At 45.1% G+C, this 27,682-nt stretch overlaps 1 protein-coding gene across 2 annotated transcripts in view; it reads left to right on the forward strand.

Moving 5' to 3' along the window:
• The first annotated feature begins 11,774 nt into the window (after positions 1 to 11,774).
• JAG2 (jagged canonical Notch ligand 2) overlaps positions 11,775 to 27,682 on the forward strand; it is a 71,736-nt gene continuing 55,828 nt past the window's right edge. The window contains exons 1-2 of one of the 2 annotated variants that reach the window (XM_065636164.1): positions 11,775 to 12,107; positions 12,369 to 12,692. In XM_065636164.1, the coding sequence (XP_065492236.1) occupies positions 11,775 to 12,107; positions 12,369 to 12,692 (657 nt within the window). The remainder of the gene's footprint in view (positions 12,108 to 12,368; positions 12,693 to 27,682) is intronic. The other variant, XM_065636165.1, reaches the window with a different exon arrangement.

Genomic DNA, 27,682 nt, shown 5'->3' on the forward strand with positions numbered 1-27,682 from the left:
TTCATTCTAATTTAACAAAGACAGCTAACTCAGAATATGCATTAACATGTAGCATTTTTCATCTGCCTCCATTCAGAACAGATTCTCGGTATCATTTCCAAGCAAAGGAAATTGAAGGTATACTTACTCCTTGGTGAATTATTGTTCTCTCATAACTGGAAAAGTTTGGCATCTGAAGCTAGGTGTAATATGTTTTGCCTGGAAATGTATGCAAGGACACAATACACCCACAAAACCCTGTGCTCGGGCGTGCAGCCAGGTCCATGTGTTTTGGTCCATGCTGGATGGATCCAGGGTTTCAGAGGCCCTGGGCAAGTTACTGGCCTGTGGAAGGAGGTTTCATACTGCACGGCAGCAAGAGGAGGCTGTGCCAGCTGTATGGTGGGTCTGACACAGGAGCTGGGAGGTCCCTCTCCACACTGGGGTCAGTTTGCACATTAAAGCAACAGCAGGTCTGATTCCCCGTTTCTTTGCACACATACATCATGGCTTGCGTGCGATATACGCTTTGGACACACCGTTTGAGGGCTAAAACCAAATTTGGAGGCTACCAAATCCCAGATGTGCATTGTCAAAATGCAAACTCATTTTTGAGTCTTCCAGGACCGCATCACACAGGATGAGCCTGTATGAAGGGAGAGACCCCAGGGTCCAATAAATGTGGGGTTTCTTGATGTGTTTAGTAGAACCTCTGATCCTATTTTTAAACAAAGCAACATCTCCATTCCCTCTCTTTTTCTTTTTTTCCCTTAAGTATTTAGAAGGGATTAACTACAGAAAACAAGACATATCCTGAACATTTTCTTTTGCATCACAAATTCAATCTTTTCATTCAAAATTGTTCATTACTGTTCATGTCTCTCTCAGCTTCCAAGCTCCTTTGTGTAACGTTTATTTCTTTTGAAGTCCTGAACTGCTGCAGTTCCCCCAAACCCCCCATCCCACCACACTACAAAGCCAAAGTTTTACAGCATTCTGCTCAGTGGAGCTCTGCATTTAAAGCGTAGCATTAATTTACAATAGCAGTGCAACTTCCACACACAGTTAAGGAACAGGTATCAGCTCCACTCCAGAGCACTCTTTCTTTGGGATAAATGCACAGACACAACCTATGGCATGTCTCAGAGCTTTTTCTCTGGTGCTCACGGGTGTTTTCTCAGTTTGTTACACAGACCCCGGGCCAAATCCTGCCCAGCGAGTGGCCCTTCCTGAACCGAACGTGGGGAGCTCTGCTGCAGAACCTCTCCGTTAATAACAGCAAATGGAGCAAAAGCCTGAAAGCCAGTTGAGGTCAGACCAGGTAACCACGAAGTTTCTGTCTGACCTTGAAAGACCTGATCAAAATGCACAGCTCTGACTGTGAGTTGACACTGTACACAAAATGCTTTTTGTACAACTGAAGCATCTGTTTTAATGGATCCCATTGGTCTCTCAGCTTTTTCTATGCAGAATCACATTTGGAGTGGCTACGTGTAACTCCTGGCCAGCAACCTGTGTCTGCAGGGCATAAATCCTCTTTCTGTCTCTCTCCATGATTCCTACAATTCATCCGGTCGGTGTGTGAAGAAGCTACTTTCGGAAGCAGAATGGGATCTCCAGGTTTCCAGGCGAGGGGTCTGCCCTTGATCCAAAGGGACAGCTGTGCTGACCCAGGAGCACGGAGGGCTGACCAAGTCCGGCACCAGGCCCCAGCTAAGGTCTGCAGCCAGCACCGCATCATCCCGGCAGACTCACCCAAACCCCTCTCCATCCAGCTCTGGGATTCTGCCCCGTAGGTCCCTGCGCTCCTTCCTACGGGGTCACTGCACTAACATCCATTTGCTGTGTAATTCGCTGTGAACGAGACACAGTGAAGGCTGCCGAAAGCGGTGGCAGCCTGTTTCACTACCCGCTTCATCGCTGCTGAGCAGTTAGGTACAAAACTGGCTGTCAGTGAGTGAAGCGAGGCACAGGTTTGAGTCTTGCTCGTTCATGGCTTTGAGGGTTTATAAAGCAATACTGAACGACGTGAGGTTGCTGCTGTGTGGATATGCTGGGGATCATCGTCATCAGGAACAAAAACACAGGCTGGAAAAAATCTTAACCTGCAATTATGCGCAGTGTAGTGCACAAAATCCTCTGTACCCCACAATCTTTTTTTATTTTTTTTCTATGTTTTCAGCCTCCACAAAGCTACAGTGCAGGTTGTGTCCTATTCATTAGGGCTAGAGTAATGACTTACTATGGCTCCTGAAATCACCACCCTTGCTGGCTAGGGCAAAGAAAACAGCATGAATCTTTATAGGCAAGAAAGACTAATAATGTGTCTCCCTTCTCCCTTCCTCTAAAATCCTCCCTCACCCCTCCTCTTCCGGAACAAACACACTTTTTAAAAGGCTTTTAAATAACCTCATGTTCCTTAACAAAATTACAGCAGCAGTTTCCTCCTTTAATAGCACTCTTCTTCTTAGTAATCTTGTTTTAGCTACAGTTTTTGATGGAGAACGCTGGCAGATGAATCATCTGTTGCCCCTCTCGGTTATTTTGCCTGGCTCCAGGAAGAAGGAATTCTGTTTCGGAGCAAGTTCTCTTGTTCAGAAGAGGAAGCTCTCATTCATGTCTGCTTTTAACTAGGAGTGATAAAAATTTTATTTGAATGGTTAATCAGGGCATAAACAGATGAATTGTGAATGTGACTCTGCTTCCGCACAATGGATGGCATGGTCCTGGCTCTGACTCACTTATCTCAAATGAATTGAGCTGTCTTCTGCAAGCTAGAGGTCTGCTCCTGCACATCACCTTCTTATGGAAAGTGCTGGAAGGCACCGGCTGAAAGAAAAGTCAAAGACTGACCGAGATCCAAGTGTTAATGGAGACAGGGGCACAAGTATTACAGTTCAAGAGCTCTGATGTGAATGACCGCTTTTCCAATAACTTCAGCTACACAGAAGCTCAGAGAGAGAATTTTTTAGAAAGAGATCTGATTTTATCTATCAAAATGCAAGGGGCTGGAAGTGCCAGTGATGGAGAAGAAAGATTGCATGAACACACACATCAGATCAAATTATGCATCAAGTAGCAATTCAAATAAATGCATTAGTAACTGGAAAAAATCTATAGGAATGTTGTAGCTATTGGCCATCTTAAAAAAAAAAAAAAGTGTCACTGTGTAAGTGTGCTATTGGACCTTTTTGCTGGAACACCTTCTCTTGTGCATCTCTGGTGCTGAGGCTGGACTGGCGTGAAGCTCACACTGGGACATCACCAGTGTTTAGTAGTGCCATGTACAAATCTGCATTTCCTTAGGCCTGACTGCTTTACATCCAAACACCTTGTGTAACAGCAGTCCCTACATGACAGAGGGCTCTAATAAAAAGCAATCCCTCGTCCTTCAGCGTTGGGTAGGTTTTCCAGGTGACCAGAAATACTGGGCAGTATCAGCTGAGGATGCTGCTGTGCAAGAGTCTGATATCAGTGAGGAATGCATGAACCCTGCTCCACTGACAGTGAGTAGGATGCTTTCAGACAAAAAAATACGGAAGAATAGCTTTAAATATCTCATCTTTTTTTCTTTGTCATCTACCATACTCTCCATCATACTCACATTTAAGTTTAACAAGCTGTGAGCTGGTCAAGGCCAATCACATGGCTAATGTAAAAAGAATTTCTTTGTATGAAGAGAAACATGCGATTATATCTATATACATATATCTGATATCTCAATATGTTGCACCTTTACAATTCATTGTGTAGATAGATGTCTGCTTTCCTCCCTACCCAGTGAATACGTCCTTTCCACAGACATGAGTATTTTATTGCATTTTCCTGAATTCTGCTGCCTCCCTTTAGCAGGACAACAGCACCTCCTGGTCAACAACAGCTTCTGCTCTGCCGAGTGGTCCAGACACAGGAGCGGGATGTCAGGCCTCCCTCTTCTGACAGCAGATTATCCAAGATGTCAATGGCTTAGTCTGAATCTAGACTGAGTTTCAATTAGATAAACTTCCAACTGTATCTTGGATAGTTTCTCTATGAATTTTCCATGGGAATTAGAGATCTGATGTGTTGCCAGTTGGCTAGAATCAACATATCCAGAGCACGTTTCCTTAGCATTGATCAGAGCAGTTCATGTATGAAAGGAGGAAGGGAAAATTCCTTCCAGGAATAAAGCACTAGCTATTTTGGTCATGAGTGGCATCAGCTGCTTATAACTCTTTTCCTGGAAATGAATGCATGGCTGTGCAGGTGGCATCACCAGGAAGGTTTTGACTTGCTTGAACCTGGATGGATGTTCCAACAAAAAGAACTGGTGATCAAAACTAGCATTCAACTCACAAGGCAGAAAGAGCATCTCTGTGCCCTGATCTGCTGAATTAATGCAACTCGGATCTGCGAGGATTAGTTTCAAAAGTGAACAGGTAAATAAAAGCATCAGGTACTTGGGCAGAGGTGTTGTAAAATAGAGGAAATACCGTTACTCAGAAGAAAATAATTGGAGGAGGGCTGAAGAGGATAATGGATCACCCAATTAAATAATGCAAACAGCATAGGAAATAAATAAAAGATTAAAACGTTGATACACAATCAAAATGAGAACCAAATTTGACTCTAACCAAAGAGAAGGAATCGCTTATAACATGCAAGAGGAATGCAGCTTGGATGAGAATGGCTATGAACAACACAGTTCACGAGTCATAGGAAAGGAAGGAAGGAGAACAGCAAAATAAATACAATGGACTTCCAGAAACCATATTTCAAAAAACTCATAGAACTGATAATCATGAGAAACAACTCTTAGAGAAAAAAGAATTCAGGAAAGTTTACGGCACCTTAAAAAAACAATGGTGGGGCATCAATTCAAATAATGCCAGCAGAGAAGGGAAAGCAACTACTGTAAAAGACAGATGATCTGCTTAAATCATGATCAATTCATTGACCTCTAACGCAAGAAATAGTGCATTCAGAAAAAGGAAGATAAATCCACTTGCATGTGAATGTAAATGCACAGGCTGAAGATGTAGGGACCAAACCAGAAAAGTCAAGATGCAAAAAGAAATGTAACCAATAGGACCAACAATGCATCAAGAAAATATAAAATACATCAGCAGTGACATGAAGGCCATGGAAGAACTACCAAACATGCAAGAAAAGCTAGTAATGCATGATGTGAAAACAGTGGAAGTACTTAGCTTTTTCACTTCAGCTTTCAGTAAAAAGACCACTCACAGCAAAATGGTTAACACAATTAGTGCCATAGATGACAGAGAAAGGCCTCAGTCTAGAAAGAAGAAAGAGTAAGTGAAGAATACTTACCTAGATTAAATATTATGTGCTTAGACTGCTTGTTGAGCAATCTTACAGCTGTTAGCAGCTTTCTGGGACCCCACAGAGAACCAGCAATTTGTCAGAAGACTGGAGAAGGGACACAGCAGCTTTTTGGAAAAGGGAGGAGCTGAAGAATAAAGCAAAAGACAACCTCATTTGAATTCCCAGAGAGAATTGGAACAAACATAGAAATGTTCTATAAACACCTGGAAAATAACAAGGAAGCGAGTAATGGCTAAAACAAATTTTTTAAATCATCCAGATATTCGTCCTATCACTGGGGCAGCAGGGTACGCAAGAACTAGTACATTCAGTAAACCCTATCTTTTATTAGGGTTTTGGACACTCGCATGGCATTCTCATAACTAGAAAACATGATCTAAAGCTCCAAGGCTAAAAAGATGTTCAGTGGATGGCAAACCAAACTGAAGTCAACAACATCATACTGTTGTAAGAAAGAAAACAGAAGGGAATGGGGGGTGGGGAGGGGAAGAATATTAAAGCAAGCATCATGCTTGTACACATAACCAGAAGTGACTTCTGTCTCGTCTGTGATGTGTTCCTCTCATATCATCCAGTGCTGCTAAGATCTCACTGGAACTCTGTGTGCAATTTGGGGCATTGAATTTTAAGAAAATTAAGGACCAAGGGCAGAGACACTATAGTAGGATCACAGGAATGATCAACGGTCTATGAAATATGGGCTACAACCATACAACACTTGAAAAATGCCTTCTCCCCCCCCGCCATTGTAAAGAAGAGACATCAGAAGGAGGCACAATAGTATTCTTCAAATACATAAAGGGTAGCAGCAGAGAGGAAGGGAATGTGCTGTGCTCCACATCCATTACAAACAGGTCAAAAAGCGGGATCAGAGCATAGCAATACAGTAGCATACATTTTCTGAACGTTAACCACTAGAATAGGTTATCGTAGCTAAGAAATTTCTATCTGGGGATGCTTTTAAAAAGAGGTTGGATACCCATCTGTTATGCAAGAAGCAGGCACTTTTTGTCCTTCTTTGTGGAATGCAATAAACTAGATAACCTATAGATATCCCTTCTGATCTTACTTTCTGTGATTCATACATGAGAAAAGTCATAGGTAGAGGTTTCTTTGAGGATGACTGCAACAAACCTGAAGAGGAAAAGCCAGTTATGGATAACAAATATAGGATGGTTCGGTCTGTTTTATCAATGCTTCTCAGATGAGTTGTCTTCTGAAAATCCACCAAGAAGATAAGCCACTAGGAAAGCATGAACTTCACTTTTAAGGGAGTGGATCAAGTCTCAGAAGTCAGATCAGCTGAGCTGGTTTTCTAATTTTTTTTTTTTTCCCCCAAGTGACCAGTTAACACCTCCACCCCCATCCCAGGTGTCAACATTTTAGGCAGGGCTTTGATACATACAAGGTGATCAGCTGGGAGAAGCTCTCAAAATCTGTCTTCAGTGGATCTCCTTCATTTTGTTCATGTTGCTGGCCTTTAGTACCAAGCTGTACAAACTGAGACCAACTGACTTCTCAGGTCAGACTCAGCATATGCTTCTGCTGGCAGAACGCCAGACCCCAAAAGCAGAAAGCAGCAAAGTTGAAGCAGTAGGAAACCACCTTCTTTCTGCTCTAAAGCCCACAGAGGCCAGCACCAACTCAGAGCTGGGCAACCACTGAAATAGGAAAGGGTGGTGCCAAGATCTCATCTCCTTTCCTGGCACAACTTCCATCAAGTAAAACTTCACTTTCACCATAGTAGTCAGGAAGGAAGATGGATATAAGCACTACCTTATGCCTTCTCCACCTGGTCTTCTCTTGGGCTGTATTAGCAGCTCAATCCAAACTAAAAGAAACCACTCCCAGGCCTTTTACTGGAAGATATTTAAAACCAACATCCTTGCAGTTCAAGTCTGCTTTGCTTCCATGAAGAGCATGTGTATGCATGTATACACTCATTAAAGACATTACATGAGCCATACAAATCCAACAGGGCTCTTCAGTCAAAGTCGAGGGAGAAGACATGTCTTTACCCTGCCAAGCCCATAGCAAAGCTCAAAATACCTCGCTCCAGCCAAGTTCCACAAAAAAGAGAGAGGAATAAAAAATAATCCTTCTCTTCTGGTTACCCTCTAGCTCTCTTCCTGAGCAGTCTTCTCCATTCATAGTGTTAGCCCTGGCCCACAAGGCTTCTCATGGAGGAGGAAGGAGAGAAATTAATTCTTCACAGCTGGTTCTGTCCTGCAATGCCTTGCTCTCAGGACAGGCAGCTGTAGCCTTTCTGGCCAGAAAGGGAGGGTTAACTCCTATCCTGCCAAGTTTCAGATGGACAACATCCAAAATGATCTTCTTGCCTTTAACTTTCCCAAGCAGACGCATTCTGGCCTGGGTAAATGAGATATATGTCCATATCCACACACATACTGATAAATGACATCCCTATACCTCTGCTGTCTCTAAGGCATGGGATAAACCCTACCCCTTCCTAGCTGCTATGATCCTCCAGGGATATTTTATGCAAATGATTTAATGAATATACTTGCAAAGGATTTGCATACGGGCAAAAACTTAGCTCAAATGTGCAGCCAGAGCACAAGAGCAAAAAATCCTGGCCCAGAGGGCTGGGAACAAGGAGGTGTGGGATGCCGGCACTCCACCCTGCCCAAGACAGGCGGTGAGCGTGTCCCTCCCCTGCCAGAGGGACCGATGTTCTCCAGTCGCATCCCTTGTGCAGGATGAGTAACTACTGACAGCAAGCTCAAACCCCGGTTAAAGTCAGGCATGAGTTTCCTCGGCCCCATTTCCACCCATTTCTCTTGCACGGCCCCCCATTCCCACTCGCTACCCTCAGCAGGGGTTGCTGGAGAAAGGAGCAACAGGAGGAAGTGAAGGAGCAGCAACGGGAGGATATTTATAGGGTTCTTTTATCCAGATCTTGACAACCCTTGTTTTCTTGGGGAGGGAATGAAAGAAGAGCAGCTCAAAGCTTGTGCTGGGCATAGAGGAATTCATACTGACTTCCCCTGAGCAGCAGGCAGGTGTCTGCCTGCACGGGGCTGCATGGACAGCCCCACAATTCAAGGCAAGAGCACAGAGACCCTTCTCTGGGGAAAGTGAGGGGACCATGACCCTGCAGCGGGGAGGTCCCAGCCTCACTCGCCGGGGAAGATGCAGCCAGATACAGGATGGCCGGGAAGGGCGGCGGGTTGGGTGACAGCAGGCTGGGTGACAGCAGGCTGGGCTGCAGGCGTGGGTGTAAGAGGAGACACGTTACACTTGGCAGCCAGGGCATTGAGCAGGCCTTGGAGAGCGCAGCTGATTGGGAATGAGTTATGGAGCCCAGCGCCTCCAGCATGCTTGCTCAGAGCCTGGAAACCCTGGTCCTGTGAGCTGTCCTGTGTGGGGGTCCACATCCTGGGAAATGCTGGAGCAAGAAAGGAGCAAATCCTCCCACCACACTCCTGGATGCAGCAGAGTTTGGTGGCCTGTTGGAAGTATCCAAGGCACCCCAAGGGCTGCAGATGACCTTTTGCTTTTCATCTTACCTAACCTCATCTCCTCCAAAATGCCAGCGGGAGGCAGCCCCCATGGGAAGGCAGGGGCTACACGGGAGGCTGGGCTGTCCCCCTTCACGGGCAGTCAGTCCCATAGGGACAGTCCAATGCAGGCTGTCCAAGCTGCAAGGAACAGCTCCTCTTACCCTCACTCAGCATTCACCTCCAGATCTGGCCACCAGGTTTGTTTAAAAGCTCAGAGTTCATCTGTTAAGAAATGCTTCTGCTGCATTTCCTGAAAACCGTCACTATCTGTGGGTAGCTATAATGAAACAACTTTCCATACCTGAACAAGAATAGAATGAAAGTCCATGGCACTTGAGAAATAATAACCACAGCGAGAGAACTAAGGAGTTCAGTCTGAAAATGGGGCTGCAGTACCAAGAAGAATAAAATGAAAATTTCTCTGAACAGAGAGAATGCCTGGAAATAGCTGCACCTCCCCTCTCTGCTCCTGTGAAGTCAGGTTACAGCAGGAAAAGGCATTTTAAAATGGCACCAGAGTTTTTGAGTACTGTAGAATATTTACGAAGGCAAAACCAAAGCATGAAAAGAGCATGCAGCGTGCTCCAGGTAACAAAGAAACTCTGTGATACAGCAGATAACCGAGCTTGGCTTTGTAGAGACTGAGCATATGCTGTAACTACTGGATCACCTTTCTTCTGTATTACATTTGCTTAGCTTGGTGATAAAAATACATGTCTTCCTCCACAGGCATATTGACCACATAATGCTGAAGGTAGATTATGGGGTTTTATGTTTGTTTATGATGATATATGCAAACAAAATACCTGTCTTGCAAAATATTTTGGCTGCCATCCACCACAAAGTAATCATTGGGCAGAAAGCAAGTCCAAGAAACTCCTTCCCTTCAGCCACCAGAAAAAGTAATTAAAAACTAAAGAGCATTTGTCTGTCCATTTGGAAGCAAAATTAGCAAAACTTTAAAATAACACATTAAACTAACGTACTGGCCATCCCTCAGTTTCCCCTGCTTTCCCTTTGTCGCCTTCTAAAGGTGGTTATACCAGAGGTTACCTTAATGAAAAAAATGCTTGAATGCATTTATGTTGGAAGGCACAGTTTAAAAGAGAGGACACATAAAATAATTAAAACCAATATTCACCACTCCACTTCAGAGAGATCCTGTTTGAGCTCAGGAGGGATGAGAGGGAAAGTAGGGAATGCTTCCTGGAGAGCAAGTAAGGTGAATCAGGACACCAGAGGGGTAGGCTCAGGACAGGGGGGAGGTAGGAAAACAGAGCAGATTGTGGTGAGTGGGAGATGTGGGTGGGGAAGGAGAAGCAGGTCTGTAGGTGGGGAAGCGGGAAAGCAAGGGGAGTGGGGCGGACAAGAGGATTTTGGAGAGCAGCTAGCCAGCTGGCACACATATAGCAGCTGCTGCTGTGTCAGCCTAGGAGAGTAGCTGCAGCTGCACACTGGCCATGAATAGCAGAGGAGCAGCGTGTCGGCTGGCTGCTGGAGGGATGGGAGGCAGCCGGGGCGCTGAAAAGGCAGGCGGAGGCTCTGTGAAAGGTTTTCCACACAGGGGAACATGACAGCCCTTTGATTTCTGAGCTGTTTGTTCTTCAGTTGTCCAGTCCAGTGGATGATCAGTACTAAAGAGTTAAAATGGGGAGGTGGGGGGGAGGGAGAGAAACAGAAGGAAAACTTAAGTCCTAAATGCAGATCTGGGCTTTGATAGCATATCCATAGCATGCAGTTGTCTGGATGTATAGCTTTCATAGTTGTCAGCAGGGATCAAAATCACAGGGTGCTTAAACTAAAGGACAAATCTCTGCTCAGTGACTCTCAGAGTTGCTTGATCCACCACTGGAGGAGGACATGATCCCACCACTTGGCCATCTGCTCCATGTACTGCATGTCACTGAGAGAACTCTATGAGCCATCCTGTGAACTTCTACACGGCTGTGGGCGCGTGCACCCTTTGTGCTTCTACATGACTGCGGGTGCATGCATCCCATGTACTCCTCCGCAGCTCTTGGCGCATGCACCCCACACACTCCTCTGGGGCTGTGGGTGCTCTCACTTTCTGTGTTTCTTTACAGCCACGAGTGAACCCGCCCCATACACTCCCCCACAGCTGCGGGTGCATGCACCATGCATGCTCTTCCACAGATGTGAGTGATTCCACCCTGTGTTCTCCACAGCTATATTTGCATGCACCATGTGTGCTCCTACATGGCTGTGGGCACTCCCAGCTGGTGCAATTCTCCATGACTATGAGTGCATACATCACATGTACTCCTCCACAACTGTGGGTGATTCCACCCTATGTGCTCCTCTACAGCTGTAGATGCTCCCACCCTGTGCACCCCTCCACAGCTGTGGGTGCATGCTCCTACGTTGCTGGGGTGGTCCCACCCCAAACACTTCTCCCTGTGTGTGTGCTTGCAACACGTGCTCTTCCACACCTGTATATGCACACACCCTGTGAAGCTCTACAGTAGTGTGGATGCAAATACCCAGATGCTCCTCTATGGCTAGGGATGCATCCACCCTACACACTCCTCCACAGCCGTGGGTGCACATATCCCACGGCTGTTCCTCCAACACTGTGGGTGCATGCACCCTGCGCGCTCTTCCGTGACAGCATGTGCGCACACACACCCCTCCACCCACTTACACGCGAGGGTGGGCGCACGCACCTCAAGTGCTCCTCCGCGGCTGCGGGCGCTCCCACCCCGCGTGGATGCACATACCCCACTCGTGCCCCTCCAGCCTCGCTCCCCCGTCCCGCACCACGCAGGGCAGGCAGGATCCCCCCGCTACCGGCGCGGCAAGGCAAGGCAGGACACCGCCCGCCGCCCTTTAAGAGCCGCGGCGGGAGCGGCGCTGGCCCCACCCGCCGGCCGCGGGGCCGGGCCGTCCCCCTCATTAATATGAAGGCGGCGGCAGCGGCGGCGAATGGGTAATGAAGCTGTCACTCCGGCACCTACTTGTTGGGTGTCCGCGGAGCCGAGGCGCACAGAGGGCGAGCGGAGCCCGCGGGAGGGGAGCGGCGGCGGAGCGCTCCAGGCGGCCCCGCCGGCAGCTCATGCCCTGCGCCCCCCGGCGCGCTGCGGGCGGCTCCCACGCCGCCCATGCCGCGAGCGGCCGCGGGTCCGTGGCCGGTGGGCTCGGCGGGCTCCTCTGAGGCGGCCGCGCGGAGCAGCAGGCATGCGGGGCGCCGGCCGGCGGAGCCGGGCCCCCCGCGCCGCCGCGCTCGGCCTGGCGCTGCTCCTCGCCTCCTGCGTGCAGGTAGGGGGGCGCGGGGGGCTCCGCTCCGCGGGGCGCTGCTGCTGGCGGCGCGGCTGCCTCCTCCCCGCTGCGTTTCCACCTTGCGCATATCTCATATATATATAATATATATATGTGCCGGCGCGGTGGGGTTAAGCCCGCAGCCGGCGAAAGTTGGAGCGGGGAGAGAGCCGCGGAGCGCCTCGCCGTAGCCCCGCGCTCCCGGCGCTGCCCCGGCCGCGGTAGTAATGAGGCTGTCTCCCCTTTGATTTTTATTTTTAGGTGTCCCGGTCCACGGGCTATTTCGAGCTGCAGCTTAACTCTGTGCGGAATGTAAACGGCGAGTTGTTCAATGGGGAATGCTGCGATGGCATGAAAAGCCCCCAGAACCAGGACTGTACCCGGGACGAGTGCGACACTTACGTGAAAGTCTGCCTCAAGGAATATCAGGCCAAGATCACTCCGGTCGGACCCTGCAACTACGGATTCGGATCTACCCCCGTTCTCGGTGGAAATATTTTCTATTTGAACAACAACAGATACTCCCATCAAGGCAGAACCCCCGAGACGGGCAGGATTGTTATTCCCTTCCAGTTTGCGTGGCCGGTAGGTGGTTGATCGCGCTTTTGTTATCGCCCCTTTTTTTTGTTCCCCCCCGCTCCCCACCCCGGTCGGTTCTGCAGCGGCTGCCCGCTCCTCCGTTGGAAAGCCGGGCGAGCTGCCGGTGCGCGGCCCGGGCGGGGCCGGTCGCCTCTCGGAGCTGCGGGGCACGGCTGGCGGAGCGGGGGGTGCGGGGGCTGTGCCCAGCCCTCGCCCCGCCGAGGGGCGTGGGGGCCGCGGCAGCCTCGCAGGGCTTTGCTGCCGAGGAGCGGCTGCGGGCTGGCCGCGCGAGGGGCTCCCGTACAGGCTGCAGGTGCGGCTCTCAGCGGCTTGTGCGCGAAAACGTTAAGAAATCAATAATAACGCCGGAGAGACCCGCCCGACAACCGCAGCCCGACGGCAGCAGCGCACCCCGGGCCGCGGAGCGCCCCCCCGGCTCCGCGCGGCGCGGGGCTGTCCCCGGCAGGGGGCGCCGCCGGGCGGGCGCGCGGCGCGGGGCGCGTGCCGCGGCTCGCGAAGGGCGCGAGCTGCCGCCTTTCCTGGGGCGCGGGCGGGGCCGCGCGGCGGCGCGCGGGGGCGGGCGGGGCCTCCCGAGCGCGGCGGCTCCGCGCACCTGCGCGGGGGTGGGCGCGGGTCTGCGGCCCCCCAGGCGCGGCTGGAGCTGCCCGCCTCCAGGCGCGCTAGTCGGGGGGGGCAGCGCCCGAAGCGGAGCGCTGCCCCGATCCTGTCCGGAACCCGCTCCCTGCCTCGGCTCTGTGGCGGCGGCAGCCGGGGGCGTGCGAGCCGCTGTGCGCCCCTCTGCCCGTCCCTCCCCGCAGGATCTCGGGGGTGTCTGCGCGCCGCTCCCCAGTGCAGCCCCCACCTCCCCTGCGCCGCCTGCCCGCGGGGGCGGCGCGACTGCGCTCGCCCCGGTGCTCGGAGGATGGGGCGCTTCATGCGCCCCTCGGGTGCGGGGCGGGACGCGCGGGCTGGCCGCCCGGCGGCGGGCAGGTAGGATCCTGCCGGCAGGTTCGCAGCTGTTGCCGCGGGCGCTTCCAAGTGGGGCACGGGGGGGAAGCTGCGAGTCGTGAGGCGCTGAGGAATGGGGATGGTGCAATGCCCGCGCTGGAGATCGGGAGCGCCGGTACCTGTGGGTCGTGTTTGGCACCTGGTGACTAACTGACCTCTTGGGAGACGTAGCTGGTGGCATCCTTGTTGCTGGAAAACCGCTCCTAGGAGTGGTCATGAACAAAACTGCTCGCTTGTGTTTCTAGTCCACGTAAATCTCTTAACTTTCTGAGCTCCAGCCTGATGCACCCGTACCTCAAATTAAGAAATGAATGTTACTTAGTGGTAGGGGTTTTGCTGGAGTTAGATGGCTAAAAAAAATAAAAATAAAAATGGTACAATGGTAAATTTCTCTGCACAGGGACACTTAGGTTCTGTTTGCCAAATTGGGGTGTTTTGATTGCTTTTGTTGGTCCTGTGACCTGTTGGACGCAGAAAGATTCCTGTTAATAGGTATATCCAATACTATAAAAACAGGGTATTTAGAACTCTGCTCTGAAGCTAAAAGATCAAAGGGAAAATTAAGCTTCTTTCTCCTCTTCATTGGCTGTTTAATACAGGCTTTATGAAATAATAAACTCTTCAGTAAGAGATTTCAGTAACATTAGCACCTCAAATTGTATATGTTACCTGCGTGAGGAAGTAAAGGCTAACTTGACTCACACTTTTATTTTGCCAGTTTCTGGTGTTGCTACTCGAAACAAGAGGAGAGTTTGATAATCCTTGCAATGCAGATCTCTAAGCCCAGCCTTCTTTGGTTTTTCTCTGTTGGAATAAGCACATTCCTACCTTGCAGCTGCCGGATATTGTTGTTCTATGCTTATCAAGTCCTAAGAAAGGCCTGTTTGACCTACCTCTTGCAGGTAAATTACCACAGTGTCTCTAGCATACAATGCCCAGTCTGCTCTTGTTTCTTGTATCATTGCCTCCAGCATTTTAAAGGGTTGGAAGTCTTTGGTCTTTCTTTGCAGCGATTTTTTTGCAGCTGTTGCAAAGCAGCCTGTAATTTATTTAAACGGTACCACTGCAGTTCAGTGGGTGGCTGGCTGATTTTTGGAAGGTTTACTGAATACTCTCCCTGCCCACCTTTGATTCTAAAAATAAGCCGTGGAGTAGTTGTACTTTTAAAAACAGTCCCTGTATTGCAGTCCATGGATGTGCTCATGGGAAGGAGTCCCTCCTGTATGTTGTAATAGCATTTTGAACTCTGGATGTTCGGTCTGTTGATGGGGAACACGGCATCTTTGTTACAACTGTACATAAGCTGTACAGATTCTGGAAGGAGAGGCTTAATTGTAATGCTAGTTTTGTGGAAGGGTTTTTTGAAGGAGACTCAGTTCCTGGGTTAAGTTTCAACTCCCTGCAGTAATTTCAAAATTATTCTCAAGTAATATTCTCTCTGCACAAGTTTGCAAACAAGAAACAACAGACATAGTCTTTTCATAGACTTTTTTCTTTTTTTTGCGATGCAACAATAATGAAATTAACAATCCTTTATTTAACATGCTGGGATGGGACAATACTAAAGAGGATCAGAAAGTGTGTCCTTTAGTTATTAAACAAATTTGCCTTGGTGCCAGCAGTCAGCAAAGGAGTTACTTCAGTAGTTCTAGGCTGGATTTTTAAGACTGAGAAATCCATCCCTAATGAAAGCCAGCACTGGTATATGTGGGCTTCTTACTGAACCTCATCTGAATAACTCCCTCACTTAAGGAGACTAACGCATTAACGTTTAAATTGCTCGAGGGAGGTTTTCTTGATGTCTGTTTGATATTGCAGTGTCTTGAGTTAACAGTAGCTGTAAGGCAAGTAGTATCTTGAAAGGTGGGGGTTTTTTGCCTTGGCTTTGCTATACTGACTTTTTTTTTTTATATTTTACATGGTGAAATTTTACTCTAAAATTTGGACAAGTGTGTCTTCTGTAAAGCTGCAGTACCAGAGTTCAGTGGCTTCCACTGTTTGATACAGTGTCAGTTATCCAGTTTATTCGTATTTCCTGTCTGTTTTTTAATGTCATTAGTCTGATCTCTGATTTGGAAGAGGAGCTTGGGATATTGCCAAAAAATTCTTAAAATTGCTACCTTGGGATATATCATCCACAGAAATCTGGCAGTGGGAGAGACTGAGGAACAGCTAGAACAATACAGCTGTCGTCTTCACCCACCTACCTCACTTTTTTTTTCCTTTGCCTCCTGCTGTAAAACTTGAAGCTTAATGCTTATTTAACAAATGTTAAGTTAACAAATGATGCAATTAAAATTTATGTACCACTTTGAAACAAAAAAAAAAGAAGAATTCAAGTAGCTTTGAATAGTTAATTCTCATCACTTATACAGTTCAGGTTCATTAGACTTGAGCGTGTTTGGTTTGTTGTTTGGTTTTTTTTCTTCCTAGCACAAAGCTGTTCATTCAGACACTGAAGCTTCAGAAGCACCTTGCACAGCAATATTTATCAATAACAGGTTATTGGCAGAATTTTAGATTTGGGCTCAATAAAAGAGGGATTGCTTTGAAGGCTGCTTCTGAAGAAGATGTTTTAAAGTTACAGGAGTTCTGCTGGATGTATTGTGTGGAAACATTTTTCATACTCCTTTGCAAGATGGCATGAAATGGAGTTGTGCCTGTGTGGTTTTTTCCCTCCACCCTGTTCCTTCCTTCAGGGAATTCGCAGCTTCTTCCTGCACCATAAATACAAGTATGGCATCCATTACTTCAGTTAATTAGTCATATAGAGGAATTGTTCTGACTAGTCGTGGATGTTGAAATCCTGTGTTATAGCATGCATCATTTTCTCCCTTCAGCCCCTCTGTTCTTGAGATTCTAGTGCGACCGAGAGTTCAGTACACTTCTGAAGACAGTATACTCTGAACTCCCCAGGTGAACTTCACAGTTCAAGGCCTTTGAGATAAGTAGCAGAAACCAGAAATTTCACTTTTTCCATGGTGCTTAGCTGGGCTCTGTGTATCTATCTGAAGAAGGGGTAGGAGAGGTTCAGGCAACCCTCACAGCTTGCTTGGGTAAAAGCGTGCCTTCTGCACTAGAATGTGGGCAACTCGTTTTATCCATTTTTAAGCACTGATGTTAAATTTTTCCTATTTAGAGCATGATTGTGGCACCCCTTTCTAAATTTCCAAAGTACTGTTAACTTTCAGGTAGATAAAAATATGTGGAAGTATATAAACTTAGTATCCAGACTCGGTGTGAGTTTCATCCACCTGCAGTCCATATGTGAGTCTCATCCAAATGCCTGGAAGGGTTCAGTCTTGATCTAAAACATACACAGGAGCACGAACTATAAAATATGTAAAGCTGTTGAGAGGATAACTTGGCTGCAGCAATAAATGTTGGATTTCTTAGAAAGCAGCCCCTCCCCTGCCAAAACCTGAGCCGGAATACTTGACCTGATAGCTTTTATTACTTAATGGGTACAGTGTTCTCTTTGGCTCTTTCAGATGTTGTCTACTTCAGTTTAGGACTCTGCATCAAGCTCTCTCAATCCTTTTAATTTGAAAAAACCTGTATTTCACGAAGGTGGCTAGGCCCTGGAAGGCATTTAGCCTTGAAGCACATCATTTGGGATCCTTGGTGCCTGTAGGGAACTAGGTAGCCTCACTGTAGGATATGTTCTTGTCTATTTTTGTGTGGCTGGTAGGTCTACAGTTGGTCTGTCTTAGCACAGCCATTGCTACTCTCTGATCAGGATCTTGAGGCATTGTAATGAAAACATCCTGGATTAGAATTACTTTGTGCTCCCCAAAAGAGAAAACGTGCATCCTGTCAGCTCGAATGACAGTCCATTGTGACAGATGTGCTTAAAGTTAAGCCATTTAGCACTGAAAAAGTTATTTGTACACAGTTGTACCTGAGGAATGGTGCGTATACTTTTCTAATGAAAAAAAAATCAGAATTTCGCAAATGAAGCATCCTCAAGTGGTACGCAGGAAGCTTTACCTCTAAATGATTGTTCTTTGCTCCATTAAGGCTCCCTTTAAAATAAACGTATGCAAACACATGTCCCAGGCAAGGCCCAAGGACAGGGAATAATGAGTGAGACCAAGACCTTATACCAAAATGTAAAATTCACCCGGTGTAGTGATGGGTTATAATGCAGACATGTCACACCTCCTTAGCATAGGAAGTCAGCATGGAAAAAAAAAAAAATCATGTAGCTGATAGCCATATATTGGTTAACTATGTGTAATGTCTTACTTGCCTGCAGCTTAACTTTGTTTTTCCCCAGGTGGAAAACTCTGCCGATAGCACAAAGCTTACTTTTTCATACTTGACCGCTCCCCCGACACACCCCGCGCCCCAAACTTGGTGCTTGCTCATGGACTCTGCCCCATTGCCTTGTCAGCAGACCCCGGGACTGCTGTGGTGGCCGGCATGCCAAACTGGTTCTTTGTTTCCAGAAAACCACCTGTAGTCCTTGTGCTCATAAAACCTCTCCCTGCCTGTTGCAGTTCATGGACAGGTATATTGTGGATCAGAAGATGTGGATCTGTGTTTCCTCAGCCTTGGGGAAGTAGATCAGGGAATTGTCTTTCAGCTGCTCAATGCTGTCTTTGCCTTCAGACTTTTTTGATCAGAAATGAAAGGCTGAGGTTGGGAGAATGGCTTGTTATATAAATAATATCCCTTATTTTCAAGTTACACAAATGCAAAGAGTAGCTTGCAGGTTTTGTTATGCTCTTTCTTAAAAGAACATAATTGGGTGATGTTTTAGAGACTGACTTTAGCAATGCTGGATAGTGACAACTCCGGTTGATTTCAATAGCAGCTGCAGGTGTCACCTCTAAAAAAGAAACAAGGCCTTCATGGTGAGCACTTCAGAACCACCCTTTGAAAAAGGGATTTATTATTGGCATGCTGTGTGTGCCAGCAACTATTTGCAGCTTGCCTAGAATAGAAAGCCTAAAGACTTAAGTTTCATGTAACTATAGAAAATCTGTCTTCTAATTTTAAGCAGAAATGTTCTTTGCACTCCTAATCTTTCATACATTGATGTCACTAGATCTAGAATTTCTTATGTCTTTGGAATAAATAGGCCTCGGAAGACAGTATTTTGCTAACTATTTAAGCTTTTATACCCTGAAGTTCTGAGAGGTTTTTGAATGTCACAGGGTTGGTCAGATAGTAAAGAACATTTCTATTTATACTCCTTCAAAGCTTCCTTAAATAAATACTTGCTTATTTATTAGAAACACTGAGGCTGAACTCAAAACTTGCAAACAAATAACCTTACCTCCCAGACACTGAGAGTGGTATGCTTATACACCTCTTATCAACTTTCTAATCTTTATTCCAGAAGGTACTCCCGCCAATCAGTAAGTGCTGCACTCCTAGCCACACAGCTGGTGTGGGCATTAAATATACGACTGAAAATGGAATAGGTACTAAAGCCGTCAGGATTACTCTTACACTCGAGATGTGAGCAGGAGAACAGGGCGAGGTAGAAACAGAGCGTGTTCCATTCACCACAACATGATGAAGGCTCCATAGCACTCTCTTTGGGCTGTTTGAAGATGTTTCAAACATGGTTTTCTCAAAAAAAAAAAAAAAAGTAAGTCTGCATATGAGGGGTCTGCTAAAAACATGACTACTCGTAGCTTTAATCTTAAAACAATCAGGTTTATCTTTAACATAGTTGCTTGGGGTAAAACCATAATTGGTTGTGTTTATATCAGACTTGTGATGTTTGGCCTAATTGGGCCATGTTCCCACTGCACTGTAGATTTTCTGAGCAGTCCTGTGAAGTTCAAGGAAATCTGGTGGTGTAGATGTTGAGAAGCTTTGTGTTGTAAAAGCTGCCTTCTGTGTTTGATGGTGCTGCTTGTGTTCCTTGTTCAACTCCAGCTCACTCTGAGTTACTGAGTTCACTGCCAGCACAAAAGCTGCAAAAAAAAAAAAGTTTCTGTCGAAAAATAAATGATGTAACCCAACTGTTTTCTGGGTATAAAAAAAAAATGCCAGAAATGGTGTAGTGCATTTTTAATCTGTTTGTCATTAATCGGTTGTAACAAAGTTTTTATTGTATGAGAAGAATTGTATTTGAGACAAATGTGCAAGGTAAATGATGATGATTTTGTCTTTAACTTTTAAAATGACTTTTGTTTATGTTGAATCTGTGGGCCAGTAGCTGCCTGGCCCCTCTTGAGCAACACCTGTAGGTGAGAGGAGTGGAATCCATCCTTCCTGTGTAGTCTGACTCCTTCACTTGTCCCTGTAGGTGTTGCTTTCTGCGAGTGTTGGCTCTGAAATGCATGCTATGAACGTACTTTAGAAACTCCTTTATTCATAAAGCAGCTATGATCACATAGTATACTTAGTCATCTGCAGAAGCTTTAAATTGTTGTGTGCCTGAAAGCTTCCATCCCTCCTCTTCTGAAAACAAAGCCGATGTGTTGTCAACTCTGTGTGGGTCCTGTTTTCATCGCTCACTCTAGTTCAGAGCTTCTCAGCCTACTGAAGAGACGAAAAAGGGAGGGCGCTTTCCTGCTAGCACATCGTTTACTTTCCTTGGTCCTCTCCAGTCCTAGCTGCTAGTAATCCTCTGATCTAGAAGCAGCTTGGGAGCAGCAATTTGGGACGAGAGAAGCTACTTCAAGAAGCGAGGAATAAGGGTATACAGGCATTGCTTCTGGCTGCTTAATGCTTAGCCAGATGCCTACCCAAAGGGTAGTTGCTACTGTTCCTTGGCAGTGACTCCACTGTTCTTTACCTCCCCAGCACTCAGATGTGCCTTTGATGGGCTTCTCACTAGAAAGCTGCTCTGGCTTCTGGTTGGTGTCTAAAGTTGATCCATCTTTGGCCGGAGGTGACCGCTGGCCATATTATCTGCCATGTCCAGTTGGTGGCCTTGGAGCTGCCTGTTCGGCTGTCATTTGAGCAGGAGGTGAACGTGTACCCTGTCCACTGCCCCCAGGGCTGGGGAATGAAGCAGTATGGATGGCTAAGACCATCCGTGCCAGGTCATGTTGGGCACCTGCTGGGCTTCTGCCTCCTTATGGGGCGGTGGGACCCTCTTAGAGCTGCTGCCTTCCCTTGCTGTGCAACCTTGGAGACCTGTTGGGAGGGAGAGAGCTGAAGAGAGCTGTGTTACAGCTCTTCGGTAGATGATCTCATGTCAGGGAGGAGCGACTGTCCTGATTTAACCATAGACTTTTGGTGCCTTTGCTTACTGTGTAAGGAAAAATACTCTATATAAAACTTAAAGACTGCTGTCTTAAGTGGAGACTATCACATGTCCATTGATACTATAGGTGAGCAATGACACTGAACAGATGAATTTATTTTTCATTTACTCAGATGCCTTTAGCTGTTTTCTTCCTGGTCTGATGGCCGGAGTTTTGCTCAAAGATATTTGTTTTTAGAAATCCAATGTGTAGATATATTTCAGCATCACCAAAGATTTAAATACCATTGAGCTCTGAGATAAATGCTTGCTGTTTACCTGAAATGTCTCTACTGCTGCTTTTGATATTAAACTTTTTTTTGGTAATTATATGCGGAGAATGTTTTACCGTTAAAATGTTGTTGTTTAAGAGTTGAGCTATAGCTTCTATAGCTTCACATATTAAACTTTGTTCCCAAGGCCATTTTTTTTTTAGAGTTGTAGTTAGCTTTTATTTCGTATAAAAAGAAAATTAAAGGTTTATTTTATTAATTGCTGTTTCGGACACTAAATTAAGTGTAAAAAAGCATATTTGACATGAAGATCCCCTGATAGCAGATGTTAAGAGGCACTCTCAGCTGAAACAGATTTTATCTGTGGTTGAAATGACTGTTTGCTCCTCAGTAGCAGTTAGAATGCTATATTAGATGGAAAGGGCAAGGCATTTCGAGGCTAAATGACAATCTTAGTCTTACTTGATTAGAGCTTGCAGAGGTTGCTAAGAAACAGCCTAATAGTCCTTGAGTAACCAATTATATGCCCCTTGGACAGATGCACAGGTGCTCATTCTCTGAAGTTTGTGCGTGGTTTTTTTTGTTTTGTTTTGTTTTTTAAATCTGAGATAAGACTGAAGTATTAGTACATAAACTGCAATCTGTTTGCATCCTGCTTTGGGCTTGAAAGTCCTGATTACATATATCTTGTTCTAGCAGCATGTGTTCCTGGTGTTTTCTGATTGCTATTCCACTTAAATTGTTCTTGCAATGCCTCGTCTACTTCCAGGTAGTCCACTAGGTCTCTAGTTTCTCCTATGCCTTCTAGTACTCCAAACAAACCAGCTTAAATAACTTCAAGCATCTAATGTTCAAATTGGAATTAGTATGAATATTGATGCAGTATCTTACAGTTGGCAGAAAATGCTGGTTTTGGGTAGAGTTAGCTTTCCTTGCTCCTTCCGAAACAGTTCTGTACATGCAAATTATAGTGAAATATTGTATGAGCTGACAGTTAACCTAACACATCAAATAGGATTATTTCAGTCTCTTTTTCCTTGAATATTTATAATTCTGTTTATAGCATTTGTAAAGTTGAAATATCTGCCTTAAAACACAATCTGCACTTTGAATGTTGAAGGTCCAGGATTCCAGCTAGTGAACTTAAGTTCTAATTAGGGAGCTTGTTCATACTTGGAAGCCTTGACTGACATGTACTTTAAGCAGTAAGTTAAGAAAAATGTAAATAGCTTAATTATTGATCTACTCCCAGACTGAAGCAGAAGTATTTTAGGGTGTGCCATTTTTGGTACCATTTACTGTTCTTCCTATTGGTTGAGGGCAATTTTAATAGCATTGCACCTGTGCTGCTGCTGAATAGGTTTTAGTGGCAGTTCCTTTCTCTTAATGTAAAAAAATTTTTTTGCGTGCTTTTGATATTTCTAATTACCTTTTACTTTACAATAGCATGATTTTCCTTGTATCACAACATGGAGTTTTTACACTTCCTGTGTTGGTTATAAACTCTTGTTTAAACCATGTGTTTATAAATAGGCCCAAAATTTTTTAGTGTTGTGGTTGGCTGTTGGAGACCTTTGTGGAGCAGAGTATTGTTTCCATGATTCATCCACACAGACCAGTGCTTTCTTCTATCAGAAGGTGAGGAAGGGAAGGAAGTAGAGGAACTGAAATGTTTAGACTTGCATGCATACTTAAGATGTTGGCTGTCAAATAGTTTGTGCTCCTGCAGTACCTTCTGATGTTTGCTGTTAAGCTGTGATAACTTCAGGGTTGTATAGTTCATAGCTTGCAGTCACTGCACATCTCCTCTTGCTCTGCGAGAGGTGAAGGGTAAAGTGGTTGCTCAAACCCAGTTGGTGGCAATTCTTTAGAAGTTGATTCCCGGAACTCAAATCTTTTTTTCTAACACTGCATGTCCTGGAGTTAGTGTGGACTGTCAGAACCTAATTGTCACATGCCTTAGAAAAACAAACTGTTGCATATCAACAGGTCTTTGCAAGTTGTTCATATCTACTCCCAGATCACCACAGATGTAAGGTATATAAAATAAGCTTTAGCTGCAGGAAAAGATAGTCTGACTTGTGGCAGCTTGCAGTTCAGTGATAATTTGTTTGTTCCTAAACCCCTAGGATGGATTTTCAAGATTTGATAGTCTGTGAAGTTTCAGCTTGCCAAGGAATCTGGAGAAGACAGAACAGTGAAAGAGTCGGTGGCATATGAAGTACCAAATAAATTGAAAAGTATTCATTAGTACACATTCTTGAATTATGAGTCCAGCTTTGGACTAGCAGAATTAGTCTCCAGGTTTTTTAATGTTAGTTTTCTTTACGTGTCTTCATTCTGTTTCTCCATTGATACTTGTCCTTATGAGGAAAGCTATAACACTGGTGCCCACCAGAGAAGTAAGTAGGGGTCAGATCCCTTCCAGTTTACATTAATCTGAAAGATATAATTTGATAAAGTTCTGATGCTGCTTTGTTATGGTGGGATTGATCAAATCTTTGCTGACATATATTCCAATAGGTACCTTGGAATTGTAGGCTACATACATTATTGTATGCTGTGTTTATTTGCTGCTGTAAGCAGCTCATTTTTAATGGTAATTAAATACAGTGTAGTGGTTGGTGCTGCAAGCATGTGATAAAGACTTACTGTAGCCACAAAGTACTGTTCAGAAGATTCAGTTCTGCTGCTGGAATACGATACAAGCATTTGTTTCAGGAACATGACTATGAACTTTTTTCTCAACTAAACTATGGTGTTTCCACATATATTTAAGTATGCGTGTCTGTGCAGAGTCGCTGTTTAATCCTTTATTCAATCTCCTTGCATGTCTTGATAAAAGAACTTGTACCATCTCTTATAATGGTGATTCTTATTTCTCAGCTTATTCCTGTAGATTTATGGAGAACAGGAAGATACGGATATAGCTTTGGTTGTGTCTGCAGTGTCCTGATTCGGAGAGCTGAGGAGGTTGTAAGGGAAGGTGTGCAGCTGTCTGTGAAGTTGAAATAAGGCATTTTCCTTCTGTTTGTTTCTCTGCCAGCTTCTTTATCATGTATGGAAATTCAAAACCGAGCTGGTGTTCAGTCTGGGGCTAAAATGAAGGACAACTTAAGGGCGTTATCCACTTTTTCTGGAGTAATGACATGTTATTAGTTGTCAGGAAATGTACAATCTATTTGATAAGTCTCTTGTGAAGATGCAAAATTCAAATTGACCAAAATGGTTGTGCAACTCATGTAGCAATAAAACTTAAGACATTCGTGTTCCTTTATAGTGAGAAGGCCTATGATGACACCTGTGCTCAGAGCCAACGCCATTGGAGAAAAGTGATGCATCTTGCTTGGAGCTACACAAGTGTTTGGTCAGTCAGCTGTTGCCATCACTGTGGGCCAGTGAAGCCTTTGTCTCGTGTGTCGGGTTTCAAATGTGATGGATGCTGCCCAACTAGCTCTAGAGTTGACTCATTTGGGTAGGACTGATGAGAGAGTTGAAGAGGATTTAGAAAAACAGTGCTCCCTTAGGAACAGAGGTTGAGTATGGGCCTCTCCTCTTCCTAGGGCAAGACATCCAGGCTCATTAGCTTGAGGTGGTTTTGTGGGCATTTGCTTTTTCAAAAACAAAGAGACTGCAGTGCTATCAACAGCTAACATAATTTAAACGGGTGAAGATTAAAACACTACTTTCTCTTCCTGGGAAATTTGCATACATAGAACTTTGAGGCATATCTATTTTTTTTTTCCATATTTGCCTACCTTCTTAGTATGCATATTTCCAATACAAAAGAGAGTGCATGCAGGTGTTCTGTGTTTAGAACAATAATTAACGTCTGTTATTACATAGTTAGTTTAATTCCCTCTCGACTTCAAGTTGAAATTATAATGATGCATGGCTTGAAGTGCCCAGAGGACACTAATATCCATGCCACATGGAGCGTGGAGGGGAGGGGAAGAGCAGTATTAATTACCAGTTCATCTTTGAATTCTAAATATTAGCATAAAACAAGTCTTGCACTAACCATTAATGGGTCTTCATTGTTGTTACATACACTTCAAAAGAGGCAATCTAGCTACATTTTCATTAATGCAACAAGAAAGAGTACATATAATGGGCTTAATTTATCTTGGACTTCTTCCAAAACCTTAGGAGAAGAGGAGGGCATGGATACTTGGTTAATATCAAGTTTGTCTGAAACAGTTCAAAGGTGGTAGCAAGGCTGAAAGCTCCTGCTTAAATCTAATAAAACGATGTTAATATGGTACCCAACTGTCTGCATGGTGTTGTACATCTCTTCCTAAAAGTTTTTTTTCCTCTGTTCTCTAATTTCATCAATACTTTCTTCTGTTCTTTGCTGTCAGATTAACTTAGTGGACTTCTGGAAACTGGTAGTACTGGCTGCCATAGTGGTAGAGAGGACTGTCTTAATAGCTGTGAACTCATGACAGTATCCATGATGTAAATAGCTTGTTTATTTCCTTTTATGAAATGATCAGGCAAAATGGCTGTTGAAACTTAATCTCGTGAGTCTGTTTAAAACGGTGTTTTCTGATAGGTTTCTGACTTTTCTTTCTGTCCACTAGAATCAGATACTCACGGAGAAACATCTGCTGGAATTGCTACTGTTTTCTCTTGTAGATAACTTCTGATTTAATCTCAATTAAAAATCAACACCCTGTGTTCTACCCAAATAGGATGGAAGGGAAGGCTAGAACCTGAGGTTCTAGTGTGTTTGCAGTCTTGATGCACGTGGGGTTTAATTTCATTTTCCTTTGTGCTGTGTCTGCTCCAGAACTGTCAGAAAGAGAAACAAAACCTGTGGAGGTTACACTGGGTTCTCCCATTTGAGAGGCAGGTACAATACAAACTGTGGCACTTGTTTGACTACCTTTGGGTAAACTAGTAGGATGTTGTCTCTTCTTTTTGTGTGGTTGTAGTATAGCATACCAATTTCTATTGCTTTGGTAGCTGTTATGTTTAGTTTTGTTTTGGTAATTGGCTGGCTTTTCTATAATACTGAGTTCTTCTAAGGTATGGAAGGGAAGCTTGCTGATGCTATTTTATATCCCAGTTTGCTTTCCAGAAAACCTCATTGGAGCAAGATATATTAACACCTATATCAAAGGATAATTAAAGATTGGTTAACTTTTAAGCAGATTGTCTAAAGATTTAGTGTATAGAGTTGTGTTAGGTAAATTAACTAGCAGAGGGGAGCTGTGGCAGTAGGAAGGGTCACTAATGCTGCTTCTGAGCACTGGTATTTGCTGGTTGTGTTAACTTTTTCGTGTTTTGCGCTCATCATTAGCTCTGAGCTACTGAAACAAAGCTAAGTGACAAGCAAGATGATTTGTTAAGACTCTCTTTTCTGTTGGATTTTAGTTTGTGTGCACATCATCCTTCCTTATAGTGCAGTTTGTTCTTCCACAGTGGGTCGTGTATGAGCAAGCAGAGCATTGCAGTGCTCTGGTATCTGGAAGAGCTGGCCGGAGTTGGGAGAAGCTGTCCTTTTTGAGGCCTGTTTTACATGTGCCTAAAGCTTTTTGGGGGGGTTCTAGGTGGGCCTGTGTCCAGCAGATCTAACAATCCATCTGCAGGATGCAGGCAAAATCCGCCATGCTCTTTGCAGATTGGAACGTGTGTGGTGGGGTGCGTTGCCTTTATGTACAATAAAAGCAGTTTTACTGAGTTTCTGGAAGTCTCTTGCCATGACTGGTTAGAGACCTGAAGGAGGTTGTGTTCTGTGGGTACTCACCAAGGTGTTTAAGGCATGTTTTCCCTCCCAGACAGTGTGCAAAAGTTCAAATCAAGAACTTTACCTGAAATAGGTTTACCTCCATAGGTGTGGCTCCAAAAGGCCTGCGATAGAACCCCTGTTCCTTTTGGTCTAAAACATGTTTCCTGAGGTCACTAAGGATTCTGATCTTAGCTCAAATTCTAGATCTGTGTTGTCTGAGCCCTGGACTGAACCTATAGTGACTGTCAAGTCCATAGCCCTTTGGATTTGCTGCAGCAGCCAAGCAGATATACCTACCGTTTCCCTTTATCAGGAGCACTTAGGGTAGCTGTTCAGAGTATCAGGGAGCATCTTCTGGAAACGTAAGCAATCAGTCTGGCTTGCTCTGAAGAGACTGGGTCTTCTTCCTGTAGTTTGTGTCTTGGGTCTTGAGTGCTGACAATGCTTCCTTACGGTATTTGAAGATAAGTTTTACATATAGCAGTGTTGCTTTTGAGGTGGTTCAGTCAAGTTAGGGAAACTTCTGCAGTAAGTCTATGATTTTCTTTTTTCTTTTTTCTTTTTTTTTTTTTAAATTTAATTTCCACCCCCCCTTCTGGCTTTAAAGGTCTAACACTTCCTCTTTCTTGTTAGTTGATATTTCCAGCCTGTCACAGGTGCTCTTGCCTTTACAACACTTGTGCTGGTTATGCTAACCCAATATTCACCATGCCTGTTTGATTCTTCCCCTAATTTCCCCCGGAGAGTGAGAGTATAGGTGATGTTTTGAAAGCTGTTTTGTTCCTTCTTAGTGAGACTGGTTTCTGAG

The sequence above is a fragment of the Caloenas nicobarica genome, chromosome 5 (genome assembly GCF_036013445.1).
Source record: "Caloenas nicobarica isolate bCalNic1 chromosome 5, bCalNic1.hap1, whole genome shotgun sequence".
NCBI classification, from domain to species: domain Eukaryota; kingdom Metazoa; phylum Chordata; class Aves; order Columbiformes; family Columbidae; genus Caloenas; species Caloenas nicobarica.